Here is an 18,425-nt window from a genome sequence, read left to right as displayed (position 1 = left end):
GTCTGACATCATCATGACGTCAGTAGTCAACAGATCAGTTGACCTGGTCAAACTGATAACCGGGCCCACTATCATTGTCACACTTTACTTAAAGAGACTTTAGTTAACTAACCATGTAATTAGGGTTAACTAAACAGTATTAATTAAGTTAATATTAATTAACTAATTGCTACATTAATTATTATTTTTAACACTTCTCTTTTTTTATCTTAACCAGGGGTTGGGCCCCGCGTGTCATACTCACAGGGCCTAACGGGGCCGGCTAACGGGTGCGCGGGGTGGGCGTGCGGCCATGGGCGCGAGCACGCCCGGCCGGGCGAGCAGAGGGCATTGGCGGGCCGCGGTGGCCCGGGCCCTGGCGAGGGCGGTCGCCCGCCGAGCAGCAGCGGCGCGAGGCCAGGCGGGGCACATCAACGAGGAGGCGGACGCGCGTCCAGGGGGTCGCGGGCGCGGTGACGGACAACAGGGGCAGGGGCGACGCGAGCGGCCGGAGTAGCCAGGGCACGGCCGCCGGTGAGTGGAGGCCAGGGATGGGGCCATGGCAGACGGTGCGGCGGGGAGGCGGCGAACAAGGGCTGGCGACGAGGAGCGGGAGGGCGCGGCAATGGAAGGGTTGCAGGTGCGGGCGCGCACGATCAGCGAGCAGGGGAACGCGACGGACGACGTCCTACAACAGGACAGAGAGGAGAGGGGGGAAGGCGCTCACGAGGCCCTGTAGAGGTGCTAAAGCGAGCTCGGGGAGGCGCCAGAGCTCGGGGCGGCGGTGGTCGACGACGAGGACGGCGACGGCGCGGTGAGGTGGCGGCGTTCGGGGAGGAGGTCGAGGCGTCCGACGTGGCGACGGGGACGGGGCGGCGGTGCGGTGGTCCGGCGAGGTGGCTCCGGGCGGCGGCGACGGGCAGCGCCGGGCGGGCGACGGATAACACAGAATCACGCCGCGAAAGGCCCACCAAATAACCTCGTTATAAATAAACATACAACACACTTCATCATCTCCAACACCGGTCAAACTAAATATTCCATCAATGTCCAAATATAGTGGGCATTAGTTTTTTGGAAAGTCAAGTTTCTTTAACTTTGACCAATTTTAGAACAAAAATATCTACATCCACAATATTGAACAAAAATATATGAAAATTCACTTCATGATGAACCTAATAACACCGATTTGATATTATAAGTTTTGGTATATTTCTCTACAAATTTGATGAAACTTAAACAAGTTTAACTTTTTAAAAAATAATAAAACATCATGTATTTTGAAATAGAGTGAGTAAAAAAATCTAAGAATCACAACAACATCGATGGCACAGCAAAGCGCCTCCAACCCTTCTAGTACTAATTAAATTGCATCCGCTCGGCTTCAAAATGGCGCCATGACGATGCACCGCATAGCGAAGCCGTGTGCTCCAATAATGAAGAAACTGACACTTGGAAACGAGAAATATTCCACTATTCTGTCCTCAAGGCTGGCCGGAGAGAAACAAATCCGACTACTTTACCGAAGGGAGATGGATTTCGTTGGATCGCTAGCTACTACTCCCTCCGTTCCATAATACATGTCTTTCCTTTTCAAAATATAAATATATCTAGACATGTTTTAGTATATAGGTATATCCATTTTTGGACAAATGGAGTATTTTGGAACGGAGGGAGTATCAGTGAGCAAATACGATCCAAGTTGGCTGGAACACATGAGCTGTAATCTCGACGTCACTCCCATGTCGCTTAAGTAGCTGAATCTCGAACCGTCACGTTACATGCTCGGATCTGTAACGAAAAGCATACGCACACGAGGAATGTAGTACCAGAGAGATGGTTGGTCGCAGACTTTGAGATTTTGAGCAAAAAAATGAATTCCATTACTCTGTCTTTGTTACAATGACGGTCAAAACTCAATTTTTCATCCCCGTCGGATTGAAACGGGTGAGATTTTTTTCTACAGCTGCCTAAATGCACAGGGCGCACGTAACTGTACTGCCAAATGGAAGAGTCGGTCACCACTGCATTGCGCGGTATGCCGTTGCTGTCGTCAGCAGCAACCGCAGACGGCTCGCGCTCCGCGTCTGATTCTTCGGGCCAAACGAGGTCGTAACCCACATCGGCCGGCGGCGAGTCAGCGCCTCTGTGGACCTGGTGGCACACATCGATCCAGCCATCTTCCGAGTCCCAGTCCGGCAAGGCCGAGTTGCCGCAGGCCAATGCCCCGATCCTCTCGGCCGGCGTTTCGTCCGCCTCCTCGTCGTCGGTGTCCGAGTCCCAGAGTGCGTCCTGCAGCGTGCTCTTGGGAGACGTGTATTGTTGCTTCGCCGGCGCGGCCTTGTAGTCGCCGGCGGCAGCGGCGGAAGCAACGAACGGGTGATCCAAGAGCTGCGCTCCGGTGGACCTGTCGCTGGGCTGCCTCCTGAAGCATCCGTCCAAGAAGTCCTTGGCCTCCGCGGAGAGCCACCCCGGCACCTCCGGCACGGCGGCGGTGTACCCGATCCGGTGCACGGCCGCGAGCAGATCGTTCATGTCGCTCCATGGCGCGCGGCCAGTGGCCATCTCGACGACGGTGCAGCCGAGCGCCCACACGTCGGACGCCGGCCCCTGCTCCTCGCCGCGCGCGACCTCCGGCGCCATGAACGCCGGCGTGCCGCCCATCGGGAGCAGGGAGTCCACGGCCCTCGCGCAGCCGAAGTCGGTGAGCCTGGCGCGGCCGTCGCCGCCGATCACCACGTTCCGTGCCTTCACGTCCCCGTGGACCAGCGACCTCGCATGGAGGTACTCCAGCCCCCTGGCCACGTCCCCGGCGTACGCCCGGATGGCGGGCTCCGGGAGGCAGCCCCCGCTCCTGGCGGCCTCATCCGCGAGCGAGCCGCCGGGCGCGAACTCGAGGAAGAGCTGGTACTCGCCGCACTCCGCGGCGCGGGAGCCGAGGCAGGGGATGATGTGCGGCGAGCAGAGCCCGGTGAGCACGCTGCCCTCGCGCTCCAGCTGCGCCGCGCCACCGGCGGCGGCGGACTTGACGGCCAGGAGCTTCCCCGAGGCCTCGTCGGACGCGAGCCACACGACGGCGCCAGACGCGCCGCGGCCCAGCGTGCGGATCCGCCTGAGTTGCTTCGCCACGGCGACATCCATCGTTGGTCGTCGGTGTTCCGGTTGGATTGATTCTGAGCTGACTTTGTATGCGATGTGAGGATGGACAGGAGGGATGGTGCGCGAGGTGTATTTATTATATGTGCGGAGTGGCGTGCGACGAGGAAGAGACCAGCATTGGTTGGGTGCGCGGAAGGAACACGTGCGAGAATGGAGCTCGCAGCGTTTCTGTGCGCGGCTGCTGCTAGAAATGAAAAGGCCTTCTCCTCTGTTCTCCGGCTGCAAAGGAAGGTGTAACGAACGTGGGGGTCTTATTTTGGTCATGGTATTTTTGGCGTGTCCTTTCCCGTCGTTTTTCTGCTGCCTTTGCGTTTGTTTGGCGGATCTGGATCAGCTCCAGGGGTAGGTGCGTCGGCGCCTGAATTGAATTGTGAGCGTCACGTGATGCAACATGATCATTGTCGACGTATACGATGATCATTCTACTCCGACTTTTAAAAATAAAAATAGTGGATATATACTAGCGTTGCTTACTTGCTTCTCAGTAAGTGTCTGGGTGAAGTGTCATTTTGGCTCTCCACGTGACGTGCTCCGGAGCCGAGCCTAACCGATAAGGCCTCCTCGACGCGTCGTGTTAGTTATGTGCCTCGCGGTTACGTCCCAGTCTCGCCTTGGACATTTCTCTCGTTAGGCTTTGTCGTACAACGTCGACACGTCCATCATCATCCAGTCCATCGCCGTTTGCTAGAGGCACGTTTCGTTCGGCGGCCAGAACATCCCACCATTTTCGGGGGGTTTAAGCCCTGACCGGTCTTTGGACAGCACAGCCATGTGAGGGAGTTGGGCTGAAGCTGGTGGAGGATTAGTTACTTGTCCATCGTCCCTGGCGTCACGCCGTTTATGCAAGCACATGCAGGGGACGCTAGTCTCAAACCTGTGCGTACACGTGTCCCATTTTTTGAGCTGTTTGAGCTCCAAGCTACATCCAACTAATGTCGTGTCGGCGCCACCTTTTATATGGATCGGGGTGATCAAAGCGTGCAATTTTCTTCATGCATAGGCATAGTTTGTTGATGATAACCCATTTTGGATAAAGTATAATTTCTGTTGGTTAGGCTTCTCAGCCAGCGGTACGGTTGAGTAACCCAAAAACGTGTTCTCTCTTTGCTCATTTTTCATTTGGTTCACCAACACGTCATCGCTTACAGACGCATGTCTTTTTTTCATATCTTCTTGCATGATCATAAAAAGAGTTTAGCTGACATCAATGATTTATTTTTGAACCAGCCATACTTTTTTGTGAACCAGCAGATATTATCCATAAGTTTGTGGCCCCATGTCATCTTCATAAGCACCCCTGCCAATCATTTTTGGAAGCACTCCCCAGTTGATTTTAATATCAGTAACCCAAAGAACATTTTGACCTTTCCAGCACCAAACATCCCTAGTCCTCAAAAAAAGAAAAAAGGAGAAGCACCAAACATCCCTTGCACATGAGATTGACCGAGTAATAATCTTTGACTTTCACAATCCGCATTTTATTTATCAGTTAACGCATGTGCCTGTGAAGTATTCCTACTCCGAAGAGTCAAATTACACAGCCTTTGACTCCCCCGTTTCCACATCCGTTGGCTTCCTCTCAAGGACATCCGTTGAGAACACAACACACACTGTAACAAGAAGTTACCACCTGGTATCAAAACTCAAAAGATGACACAGTGCTCTAGGAGCAAACCTGGAGTACAATTTTTTTCACCCGCAAAAAAAGACTACTATTTTTTTCTTATTGGATTGCAGATCAAGATCTTCACGGCTTGGATTCCCTAACATTTTCTCCCAGAAGACTCGGAGTAGTAATTTGTTTAATCCTAGAACATTGTGAAGCAGAAAATGCAATTCTATTGCCGACTTAGTAAGGGCCACTTTGATTCATTAGAAAAGTAAATGAGAATCGCGAACCAACCTGTGGTTGGATGGTTAGGGAACCCAAGCCGTGAAGATCTTGATGATATGCCGGCTCAGTCTCTTGAAGATGTTCATGGAAGTATGATGTGGGTGTGTGCGTTCATAGGGGTGAGTGTGTGCGCGTGTGTTTGCGTTTGTGCTGTGTTAAAAAATTAAAGGAAAATCATGGGATTATAATTTTTTTATATGATAACACCATCATTTGTTTGATTCAAAATATGAAAAATGGAGAAAATTTTCTTTTTGGACTGACTAGAAAAAACAAAGGAAATTTACAATCCAGTCAAACCTCTCTTTTGGCTAACCTTAAATTTGCATATGGTCTAACCTTAATTTGACCATGTATCCTATGTTTCTCATATTCCTACCTATCAAACATGTAATTCTGCATCCCTTAGAAAAAAAAATGTGATTCTGCAAATTCCTTTATTTTGCCAATCCTCTGTATTGCACCTGCGATCCTATCCTATTTTTGTGTTTTGTCTAATTCTACGTTTTCTGAAATTCTGCATATTAAAGAGGCCATAAGCGGCTAGTTATAAAAAGAAAAGGCCAAAAAACGATAATACCCCCATTCAGTGGAAGATAAAACGAAATTGCTGTACGGACGACAGTCGCCGGCCGAACTGTGGACGACGGGAGGAGTGGACGGTGATGCTCACTTTTGCTAATTGCATGGATGGCTTGATGCGCTGCATCGTCTCCAAATCGTCCACAATGTGTCGGCTGTGTAGGAGCGTTGAAGATAAAATGCACACAGCATGCGACGGAAGCTCAAGAGAACGAAATATTTGTGCAAAATCAAAATGCATTGTTCTTTCTCTGTCGCAATGACAACCGAATTTTACAATTTTGCGTCCGTGACTAACAATGAGGCACAACGGTCTATCAGTAACGACACTGACACCCAAATCTCTCTCGTACCAACCGAAATAATGCGCTCCATCCACATTCCGCACAAGGTCGTACCACCTGCCGGCATCAGCATCAGCGAAATGGACATCAACCTCGGCTTCCAATCCTTCTTCACTCCAAGGACCGAAGTCTGTGCCGGCGATCGCCGTGGGCGTCGTTGTTTCTGAAGCTTCAGGGCGTCCGCCGTGCACGACGATCCAGCCATCGTCGGACTCCCAGTCTGGCAAGGCCGAGCAAGGGCTCGCCAGCGAGCCGATCCTCTCGGCCGCGCTCGTCAGCATGTCCTCTGTTTCGCTTTCCTCGTCCGACTCCCAGAATTCCGCGTTGAGTGTGCTCTCGGGGGACATGATCCAATCCTGCTTCGCCGGCTCCGCGTCGACGTCGTGGAAGGCGGACGCGAGGAACGGGTGCTCTAGGAGCTGCGCGGCGGTGGACCGGTGGCGGGGGTTTCTTGCGAAGCACTTGCGCAGGAAGTCCTTGGCCTGCGGCGACAGCGACGCGGGCAGCTCAGGCACGGCGTCCGTGTATCCGATCCGGTGGACCGCCGCGAAGACGTCGTCCATGTCGCTCCAGGGGGCGCGGCCGGTGGCCATCTCGATGACGGTGCAGCCGAGCGCCCACACGTCGGCCGCCAGGCCCTGCTCCTCCCCGCGCGCCACCTCCGGCGCCATGAAGGCCGGAGTGCCGCCGATCGTCCGGTCGGAATCCGCGGCCCTCGCGCACCCGAAGTCCGCGAGCTTGGCTCGGCCGTCGGCGCCGACCATGACGTTCCTCGCCTTGACGTCCCCGTGCACCAGCGAGTTCCCGTGGAGGTAGGCCAGCCCCCTGGCCACGTCCGCCGCGTACCCCTGGATGGCGCGCTCCGCGAGGCTGCCGCCGCTCCTGGCGGCCTCGTCGGCGAGCGAGCCGCGCGGCGCGAACTCGAGGAAGAGCTGGTACTCGCCGCCGGGCGCGGCGCGGGAGCCGAGGCACGGGACGATGTGCGGGGAGCAGAGCCCCGCCATGACACTACCCTCGCGCCGCAGCGTGTCGGCCGCGCCGGCGCCGGCAGACTTGACCGCGAGCAGCTGGCCGGAGGCGTCGTCAGAGGCGAGCCAGACGACAGCGCCGGACGCGCCGCGGCCGAGCGTGCGGAGCCGCCTGAGCTGCTTCGCCGTGGTGGCATCCATTCCGAGAGAGGGATCGTAGGGTTGGGTGCTGTGGTGCGTGGAGTTGGACGTGTGATCGATGAGCCTCTGGGAAGGATGGGAGCGGGAGCGTATTTGTATGGCCACCACCCCGTTTGGCTGCGATGATTGCGTGGGAAACGTGCGGGAGAGAGACGGGGGCACGGGGCGTGTGCTTCGTGCGGAGCCCCCGTCAACGCCCAGGTAGATGGGATTTCCGACCTCTCTTTTCAGCCGCCGCCCATGGTCAAATTCTAGTGCCTGCCGCGCGTGCGCGGTAGATGGGATTTCCGACCTCTCTTTTCTTGGTGGGGCGCTCGTTCAAGTGATCCTGCATATGCATGACTAGCAAGGTCGGGTGCATCTGCATCGGTGTAGTATATCTGCTTGATGCGCGAATATTCTTTGCATGTTTTGGATCACTCCCAAATCCAGTGCGGGTTCTGAACTAATTGTCCTTTTTTTTTTCTTTTTTGGAACGGAGGTGTTCTGAACTAAGGCCAGTGGTGGGCGGCTACTGGGATCGCTCTACTTTCCTATACCACGAGTCGGTCTACGTTCAGATGAATGTTCACAACCAGTCAACCGTACTATGTACTGTATCTCGGAGGGAGTGACGTAAGGCTCAGGCTGCGAGTTGCCAAAACAAGCTGAGGAACCAGCAAGGTTGCTTCGCCCTCCGCAGCCGGGAGCTGACCACCCACCTACAGCGGCCTTCTGCTCGCGACTCGGCTCACCGGTCTCACTTGGCTGGAGCTGTTGGTGTTTCCAGCGGCCTGGTCCTCCCAACAAGTCAATCAGTACACACATCGTGAAGGTTTCTCTACGCCAAATCTTCGCCTTCTCTTTCCTCCTCCCGGAAGGGCAAAAGAAGGGAGGAAAGTTCAACTTCCAACTTCCAAGTTCCAAATAGATGTCATTTGGAAGGGGGACTTTCACACTTCCAAACAATTGATGTTGACGTTCCAGTGTGTTTAGCATTAGAATACTGAGCAAGCTTGGAAACAAAAATGGACCGATCTAGCGAGCGGCCGGCTGCTCGCTAGTCGTCCCGAGCGGCCGGTCTAAAACAAGTAATTTTGGTCCTTAATCCATAAAAGGTAATTTATCCCTTCCAATTGATAAAATTCTAATTAGAAAAAGTATCACGTACTAAAAAAGTACTACAAAGAACAGGTATGAACGCATTGATTTGGGGTTTTTAAATTTTTAAAAAGTCATAACTTTTAGTTCGCGCTTCGGAACTAAGATCTGTTTTCACTGTTGGAACCCTCGCGACGTGCTCTTCAAAAGTAGATCCCATATGGGGATGTTTCGATGAACTAGTCTTCCTGCCAACTAAATACCAATATGTGTGTAACTAGACTACATGCCGCGCCAACTAAGCATATGCGTGTGCCAACAGTCATTCTGCCAACTAAACATCAATGTGTGTGCAACTAGACTAAATTGCCGCGTCAACTGAGTATATGTGTGTGCTAATAGTCCTGCCAACTAAACATCAATGCGTGTGCAGCTAGACTACATTGCCGCGCCAACTGAGCATATGTGTGTGCAACCAGTGTCCTGCCAACTAAACATCAATATGTATGCAACTAGGCTACATTACAAGCCAACTGAGCATATGTGTGTGCCAATATTCCTGCCAACTAAACATTAATGTGTGAGCAACTAGACTACATTACAAGCCAACTGAGCATATGTATGTGCAACTAGACTACATTACAAGCCAACGAACGAGGGTTGCACATCGACTATTAGGTAGTTGGTCGGGGCAGTAGACTAGTTGCACAACAAAGTTGTCGTGGTTGCTAGATTGCAATCTCATAGGAAGTTGAATCATACAGATCCAAAAATTAGTTTTGGAAAAAGTAGCACGATGTAGTACTAAAGTTGCACAATACAGTACTAAAATTGCACAATATAGCACAAAGGTTGGCATCAAAAAAATTTCGTCGAAATATACCCATGCAGGATCTAGTTTTAAAGATCTCGTCGCAAGAGTTCCAGCAGTGAAAACGGATCTGAATTCCGACGAGCGGTTTGAAAGATATGACTTTTTAAAATTTAGAACTCCAAAATAAATGTGTGTGGAACTGTTCTTTTCGGAACGTGGTAATCAGTGTATTCGCATTTAATATTAACAGTCACATGTACTAAAAGACAAAAAAAAATTAACACATAGATGCATGCAAGACCGGCCGCCTGTTTCGCCTAGATAGTGCGCGTGCACCGGGAAGAATTTGGGAACAAAAATATCTTACAGGTTTATGTAATTATATCATTGTTCACCGACCATGTTGCACACTTCTATTCAAGGTTTGCAGATTAGGGTGGACATTCGGGTATTTTGATCCTTTCGGTCTGCGTAATTCAAAAAATTTCAAATTCCGAGTATCTTTGAATCAAAGTAAACAATAAACCTTTCATTCAGCTGGCCTGCTCAACATGTGCTCAACGGAGCAACTTTACGAATCCAAACACAAGAAACTAACAAAAAATAACAGCAAGCAAGCAACTTACCGAAAATAACCTCAAGTACATAGCAGTAGAATGTGAATGTTAGGGATGAACAGTAAATTTAAAACAAATATCAAACCTTTTTCATTTTTTATGTGTTCACGTTAATGTCTAAAGCGCGCTCGGCAATTTCCATGCAAAACAGAACGTGTTTTTTCAGCCAAAAAAAAAGAATTCAATGGTCTAGAAATGCCAAACTTTTGACTTTTTTTTCACAAGTCAAAATATTACGTTTCTCCTGGAACTTTTACATATAATGGCATTTTTAAAGTGGACCCTCAAAATGCCCGCATACGTCTAGACCGAGCTGTCCGGACGTAGTTTGTCATCCAATATGGTACCCCATCTGTCCGCGGCCATGGGGCCGCAAGCCAGGGCCGAGTAGGCCGCGAGCAGGGGACGCATGGGCCCCATAGGCACTACCTCCACCATGAAAGTGTCATTGCTATCTTTGCTGAATCTACAATTACCACCATGACATGCTATATTACGTTCTACTAGAAATATTGTAATCAAACAAATCCTGGAAAAAAATTCGTCCAATGCTTCCTTCTTTTTCAAGTTCTCGTCGAGGAACTTTATCACTTGTTTAGTTTTTTCAGATGCAAGTGATAGCATGTAGTCATATTTGTGACATGTTCGCTGCTGGTTTCGTGCTCAATTTAGTGCTAAGATGAGTCTAGTCACTCTCTCGTTTGTTAAGTGGCCTCTCACAAACCACTTTCTTAATGATATGTATAAAAAAAACTATCCCAAGATCTTTACCGTATGAAAGCCAATTTTGTCACACTTTTATCCATTTGAGAGAATTGTAGTCTATGATAATGTAGAGAACTTGTTTCCAGGGCCATGCTCAACACAAAAGTCCCTTTTAGAAATATCAATCATTCTAGTATCAAGTGCACCCTAGGTTCTTGGACATAATATACCAGGCTAAATGAATAAATGATGTCACTAGAAATATAAACATCATGACCTTCATCAGCAATATTACCATCATCAGCTTTATCGACAATATTACCATCACCGCCTTCATCCATTTCTATAGTGTGAGCCTCAACCTCTATTTCAACATCACCATGACCATCATTAACTTAGCAGTTTTCATTTCAAAATTTGTTTGAGATTCTTTCACAAAAAATCTACCACGAACACCCTTTTGGGTTTAAATGGTTGACTCTAGTCTTTATCTCTTCTTACACTTTTCAACACTAGAATCATACTTCCTATTTCTAGAATACATGATTCTTCCCGTTTTATAAACCAAAAAGGTCTAATGTGGATGAATTTCAAACACTACATGAATTATAGGCTTATCAAGACAGTAAAATTGAGGACATCGGAGTCTTGAATTCTGATTGAACAACTATCTTGAAACTCTTCGATACGCGCCTTCTTGAGCAACTAGCCAACTATCTTCCCAAGACAATTTGACTGCAAATCAATAAGTATAGAGCAACTAATTAATTAATAACTATCACCACAAATTTAGCTACCGCAATCTGCACAACACCGACAACACCTAGATAAGTTAAAGTGGCAGTTACAAAAACAATAAATTTATCTACTGACAGAATGATAAACCAGTCGATCGGTATCGACTTAGAATTACAAGTTAACTTTCATCTTTCTGCCCTTCTAACTTGTGATAGTGAATTGTAGAATTTGTGATGGCACGCTTCGGGAATTGTGATGGTCAGGCATCGGGGTAGCACTGCATTGGAGCTAACAACATAATGGAGAAATGGTGGAACAAATAGAAGATGAGAGAGAGGGGGAGGGGGCAGAGAGACGCTAGGAGCAAGGAGCCTGAGATGCGTATCATAATTTGGCAACACATGAGGCCTTCATGAATACACGGCGAACACTCAAGCAGATCAAGGAGTCACGAACATGCTATGACTTTAGCACGATCAATCAGGATCCCCAACGGCGCGCATGTAAGGATAGTCACTTTGGAGCATGGGAACATTGAGCTCATTATGTTTGTAGTTCAAAAATATTTATTTTATGGCTACAGAAACCCAATTTTTTTCTACAGGCATATAGATGTGTAGTATATTTGCACAAAGCCAAAGTGAATTTCCCTCAAAGTCTCGTCAACATAAGTGTTTGTATGTGAGATAAAAAAAGACAAAGACATGCACAAAAATGGATTGTTTTTCTTGGCCAGAATTTTGTCTTTCTTAGTGTTATGTATAATACATCGTATTATTCAACGAAATTAACAGGCATGCAGAGAACATCTATATGTAGTTGTGTAAAAATTAAACATTTTTTAAAACTTTCAAATATCATTTTTGGGTCTTCCAAAATAAAAGGATCCGATACACTTAGGGTTGAAAATGGAGTGGAACTTTTAGCTTTTTCGTAGGAAAAATAGAAATGGAAATTTGCAAAACGGAAATTCTTAATGCGAAAACAGAAAGAAAAACAAAACGGTGTTTCCTGACGGAACAAACGTGGAAAGAAACTTTTTGTTTCCGTGAATATGGAATTCCCGTTTTACTATAGGCCTATGGCTAATTTGTAGCCCAATCACCAAACAACACACAATGACACAATGAGCCGAATGGTCCATTTGAGGCCCTCTACTACCACAGATGTACTCAACTAGACTTATATGTAATTATTCACTACTACTACAATACTATGCTAAGTTGATAACCTAATCATATTATTTTGTAGCCATGTTAACAATTCATTAGGTTTGTTGGTTTTTGTGTGTATTTTTTTTGTAATTCAAGGAGTTTTTAAGTTTCGGTCAACACCCGTTCCTGTTGCCGTGTCCCCTCCATATTTGCTTCGTGCCCGTTTCCAGCAGCATATGTTTCCATATTTATTTTGGGGGTTTCTGTATTTATTTCCGCTTCTACAAAAAATGTAAAAACAAACATGGTAGCACCCAATTCTTTTCGTTCCTGCGATGTTTTCATCCCTAATTGCACCCATGCTTAAAAAATCCACACTCGTGTATGTGCCTCCCTTTTCATGTATTTTTGAAGAATTGCCTCTTTTTTCACGTGAGATACAAGATCGCACCCAATCACTATTAACCAGGTCTGATGTACATGCGTCTCTGCTTAAGCCCACTTTCTGATGTCATTGTCCAACCCACGTACGATGTAGCAATTTGTGCCCCCTCAAACTTTTGGGGGCCCTATTCTAAAATAAACTTTTGGGAGCCCTTGTGTTGGAGCTCACATGCTCCTATCAATGGGTTTTCAATTAGAACTCTACATTATGCTCTTTGCATCATATTTCATCCATGTTTACTGTTTTTTTTAGAATTCATCCATGTGTGCTTTTAAGATTATATTTTTTTGCTTATTTGATGAGGATCAATTCTGTTTGCCTGCATCACAATGATGCAGAAGCGAGGTTTAACCTCCTTTTCAAAAAAAGAGGTAGTAGTTTGCCTATCCATGTTGCAATAGGCTTGTAGCAGTGGTTGTTTATTTAACAAGAAAACCTCCTCTCATTCATTTGTAATAAGTGTTACATCATTTACAGTCAAAGGAGAAATAGAAGTAGAAGGTTCATCCATCCAGACATTATGGGAGAAAATGTCGCTAAGCTAGCTAACTCATGAGCTACTGAGTTTGCCTCTCCTGGGAAAAGTTCAAAAATTATATGAGGAAATCACATGACATATGATAGCAATGATCGAAGATAGGTGCTGGGGCTCCTGCAAGATTTGCTCCCTACTTCATTGTGTTAATGACATCCATGTTGTCTAAATTCACCACTAGTTTGTTACAACCATTAGATTGTGCAAGGGATAAAGCATATTCCCCCGGCAAAAAAAGGATAAACCATATTTCAGTGCCATGGTCTCCGCAGATAATACATCTGAACACCACTCAATCATGCTATTACCTACAACAATAAACTTCCACCAACTGTTACAGATAACAGCTCCAGTGGTTCTTCTTAGCATCTCATCATCAAAACATGCATCCACATTCAGCTTGACATAGTGCGGAAGAGGAAGCAATTCCTTTTCTTGATCGTTACGTTGATTTGCCGTAAAAATTAGATACAATAATCTCTCTCATCCAAAAAACTACTAGTAGAATGCTCGTGCGTTGCTACGGACTATAATACATATAAATAAATAAAACAAATTAAGGTCGTCTCCAAGGTCGAAGCTCATTTCTCTCTCAAATGTCCGGGCGTGTTCGGGCATTAAACGGGTGCCATGCAGGCTCTCAATAACCAACTGGATAGTCCGGGCTCCCCCAAATCCAGCCCATATGGGGATAAATGTGATTGCCCGGACTATATGTCATGTTATCTTGAACACGTAGTCCCAACACAAAAACCCCACCCCATGACGCACTTTTCCTTTTTCCTGCCGGACCCTCCCATTCTCACTCATTTCATGATGCAGCGGGGCATTTCTCGTTGGAGCCCTCTCCTCTAAAACCTGATGTGACCCAGCTCATCTTCACCATGGCGCCTTCTCTCCTTCAAACCATACTTACCCGCGGAACGCCAAGGATGAGTCCCCTGCCAACCGCCCTGCTTTCCACCATGATCACCTCTCAATGTGTTTGTGTCTATTCACCACCGCCATCAGGGGGGGGGGGGAGTGTGCTGCTCATGACGCCCCCAAGCTAAGAAGAAGGATCTGATGTCTCTTGAATCATTGTCACATTGTACCATAACGTACAATGTCATGCATTGCAACGAAAAAAAATGGTGTCTGTTGTTGGGCATGTAATTGATACATACCCTGCCCGTTATTAACTCTTGAAGCAACCAAACCAATGCATTTACCCTTCTATCCTAACCAATCAATTGTACGTGTTGATGAAAAAAAATATGAACCGCCCGCTCATGCAGTTTGCTACAGATGGCATCTCTAATGAAATGCAATTTGCCACATTTTCTAAAGTAGGGATATTATTCCACTTAGACAGTCGTAATTGATTCGACCAATCCCAATCCACATTCGGCTCACTCTCAACCCTCACTCTTATCGCAAAGTACATTAACTCATGTTCTAAGTGAGCCAATGACCGACAACATTGTGGCATGCTTGCAACATGGGACAAGGGCCACAATCATCCTCTTGTCTTAGTGCTGCTACCTCCTGGTTCTATATTGGACTTACCCTTCATCCGGGCTCTACCATGATGGCACGACACTCATGTGTGGCCACGGAAAAAGAAAACTATGAATAGAAATGTTCTTCCAAAGCATGAAAAATGTCAATGTTTCTCTCCTCTTCCCTCCCTCGCGCGCACATGCCTGATTTGTGATACAAATTTATGTACCCGTGAGAAGAGCAAGAAAAAATCCCCTCACTTTCTATCTCCTACACCAAAAACTGCCTTGATGTCACAAAATTTACCAATTCTACGCTCCAATAAACCCAATGAAAGAGAGGGCATATCATGTTGGAACCTTGAGTTTCCCTTCAACACAAGTTGGACCCGTCAGCTAAATACAACATTCAAAATGTTCGGAGTTATCAGGGAAAACCAGCTAAAATGTAATAAACAAAAATCTATACAAAGAGAAAATCTAAAGCGCACACCCAATGAACGAATCAAGCTCACATGACAACTTAATATAAGCTTATTGTAGCTATTCTAATATCTGAGAAGTGCAAACTGTAAACGCCATTGTCTACTGTACGAATTCTTAAGAATAAGAGTGATGTTACTATGCAAGATACAAACTTGACAGCGACAATGTACTATGGATGCAGGATGTTGTTTATGATTGATTGGTTAGGCTAACTTGTTAGAGGCCAAAAACAAAATAAAAAACTTGTTGGCTGGTTGTGATCCTCTATCGAACGGAACTATAAATGAAGCCGCCAACGCATCATCAAGAATTAAAGCCATGGCTCTTCTAGAAAAAAATAGTGATGTATTGAAATATGTATTTGACGGATTGAAGGGAATCATAACTGGTCAACTCATTGTATCCTTCAATACCTAAGATGAAAAAGAAACACCCCAATATAATTACATATTCTCTGACCACCCTCTACACAAGTTCACAATGAGGAAAAATGATACATTCAATTCTGGACAATAGATTAAAAACATGTTTGCTCTATGTATCAAGAAAAACCGCTGCTAGAGTTCAACAAGTAAAATATTGCTCAAGAACGGATGTGTGATTTATAATATTCTGAAGATTACGTGAAACAGAACCTTGCTGGAGCGACACTGTTCCACATACAAATGGAAATACACACCTTGGACAATCTTTCTGTGAAACCATCCCATATCTTCTTATTAAATTCATATGTGATGTCACCGAATTGGAATCCATGAACTCTCTCTAGTGTTGTAAGCCCACAAAAGAAGCATATATTTGAGTTTCAGAGAAAAAAATAAGTTTGTACCCATAACCACATAAGTTGCAAGGACTCTATTGAACATAGAAGCTTCCAAAAAAATTAATTAAAAAAAGGTATCCTCTAAATCTAGCGTAGATGCATAACAACTGAAAGTAACAAACATACATGCGCCATAATTTTACTAATAACTACTTGCCTAGACATAATGGGAGTCGTTGACAAAGGAGGTGGATCCACATCCTGCTATGTATGAGAGGAACATCAGCTATGAAATTTATCTTCGAGATACTTCCATCTTATACAAGCTAAAATTAACTTGTCAACACACCTTTGACTTGAATTAGCATGGCTCTTACAATACAGAGTGTTCACTATTTTTCTGAAACCTACCTTTCTGAATCAGAATCAACAATACAAAATGATCACTATTGAGTACTGAACTACACATAGTTTGCAATTGACGAACAGCTTCATCAAGTATATCTGTGTATGTAGAAGAAGCCAAGGAGAGTACTCTGGCGAGAGCGTACGTCATGGAGCGAGGCTCCAGTCCAACACTCCCAGCCCTCCCATGAGGATGCCCACCATACGTTGCAGTCCTGTAGCTTGTTAATTAAGTACAAAAACGAGAATCAATACCTAAGAGAAAAGTTGTTTTAGAGCTCGCATGCTCCTCAACTAAGTAGATGGCTGGAATAATACCAATGGTACACAATCTGGGTGAAGCACAAGCCTTGCGCGTCCTCCACCATGCTCCTCCTCCTCCTCTAAGTCCAGAGCACCGGCCGGCCCCGTTTTCGTTCTGCCTAGGTATAGTCTACCGAGGTGGCAGGCCGGCAGCAGCTTCGCGACAGCCTCCTCCGAGCTCCAGTGAACTGGCAACGTTGGTGCCAGTGTGCGGCGCAGTGGAGCTTGCCCCCGACAGAGCTGATCTCCGAGACCCACATGGCGCCTTGGCAGATTACGATCTCGTGTCGCGTCGAAGAGGACGACCATGGTAGTGCGCGGCCGGGTAGGGCATGGCGGGGACGAGACGTCCGCCTAGGATGCGGTTTTGTCGGCTGGCGAGTAGCTGGTCGGAGGTGGCCGGCATCGACGAGAACGGCACGGTGCCGTCACGATCGGACCCGGCCGTCGAATGGAAGGAACGCGCTGGCAAGGCGATCCGGCGCGTCTACGATGGCTACACGAGGCAGCGCTACGCGCCCGTGGCCGGTAGTAGGTGCACCAACGAGTTCTGCTCTGCTCGCCCTACCATGTGCACGTTCAAAACTCACCCGACCATGCGCACATTCTCCGCCGCCGCCGCGTCTGCCTCGTCCAAAACAGCTTGGGGGAGAGACGAGGAGGATTTGAGGAGGCTGCGGAGGAAGGAAGCAAGATTTACGGGATAGGCGGACGAAGGGGTGGGGTTTCATTCGATCGATGGGAGGCGGGGATCCAAAGCGTGGGGTTTTTAGGAAGGTGATCCCATATGAAACTTGTGATTGTCAAGCATGGCACGCGTGATTAGTGATTTGTTATGAAGAAATATATTATTTTATTATGGAAGATTATCGAGAAAATCTCGTGTCTGTATTTTAGGAAGGTGATCCCACATATATGGTGTAATTTCTGAATTCTGAATTACTTATTGTTTACATAATTGAATTGAATCAACACCTACCAAAGGAACCATGAAACAAGATCTCTCCTTAATGGGGTTTGGTTTTTTAATGGGAGGAAGAAAAACCAATGAGAGAAGGTGGGACGAAGTAAAACCGAACGAAAAAAAAGTCAGACGAAAAAAAACCAGACGAAAGTGGTGGGACTATTCAACCAACTCATCCATTAGGAGTAGAGATTTGGGGATTAGAGGGATGGGGTGAGATTTGAGGGGATTGGGCGGAGTGAAGGGCTTCACCAAATTCCTTCACGTCCGCAATCGATTTTAGGCTTGCAATCGTGCTCTTAACCGGACATCCTAGCCGTCCATCTTGTGATCCAGTGGCCCAAGACGCAATCATATGTTTCCTTTTCTTTATTACTACGTAGTATTTGGCATCTACCAGACTTGTGTTGCACGCAGCATCATACCAAGAGACGACGGCCAAAGCTGCGTTCCACGGCTGTAAAGCAATAAAGCGCGGGAACTAAACTAAACTGAACCAAAAAAGGGTCGATGCATATAGTATGCATGTCCGGCAAGGAAAGGTATCCACTGTCCAGGCAGCCGTCATTTTATCCTCGAGGCCAACGGATCGAATCTCTGACAGGTCGAGAGGCCGAATGCCCCAGACCGCGGGGACGGCTGCCTTAAGCATCAAGTTTGTCACAAACTTGACGTAACCCAGCCTCCACAAGCAAGCAATCGGCTGTCCATGCAGCCGAGGGAAGCAAGGAACAAATCTAGCCTGGATTTTCCCGTCGATCGTTCGTGCGCACGCCCTGTATCTATATATAAGGTGCAGCTGCCGATA

At 47.1% G+C, this 18,425-nt stretch overlaps 2 protein-coding genes across 2 annotated transcripts; both read right to left on the bottom strand.

Moving 5' to 3' along the window:
- Positions 1 to 262: 262 nt before the first annotated feature.
- Positions 263 to 3,171, bottom strand: LOC119272455 (serine/threonine-protein kinase 4-like). The gene is made up of 2 exons (XM_037553942.1): positions 1,750 to 3,171; positions 263 to 667 (listed from the first exon to the last, which is right to left on the bottom strand). The coding sequence occupies exons 1-2, from the start codon at positions 3,118 to 3,120 to the stop codon at positions 263 to 265; spliced, it is 1,776 nt and encodes a 591-aa protein (XP_037409839.1). The 5' UTR covers positions 3,121 to 3,171.
- Positions 3,172 to 5,618: 2,447 nt separating this feature from the next.
- Positions 5,619 to 7,170, bottom strand: LOC119272454 (mitogen-activated protein kinase kinase kinase 18-like). Its single transcript, XM_037553940.1, has one exon. The coding sequence runs from the start codon at positions 7,125 to 7,127 to the stop codon at positions 5,619 to 5,621; it is 1,509 nt and encodes a 502-aa protein (XP_037409837.1). The 5' UTR covers positions 7,128 to 7,170.
- Between the last annotated feature and the right edge of the window lie 11,255 nt (positions 7,171 to 18,425).

This window comes from Triticum dicoccoides, chromosome 3A, assembly GCF_002162155.2.
Source record: "Triticum dicoccoides isolate Atlit2015 ecotype Zavitan chromosome 3A, WEW_v2.0, whole genome shotgun sequence".
Classification (NCBI taxonomy): domain Eukaryota; kingdom Viridiplantae; phylum Streptophyta; class Magnoliopsida; order Poales; family Poaceae; genus Triticum; species Triticum dicoccoides.
This window is presented reverse-complemented; position numbering and strand designations above follow the sequence as displayed.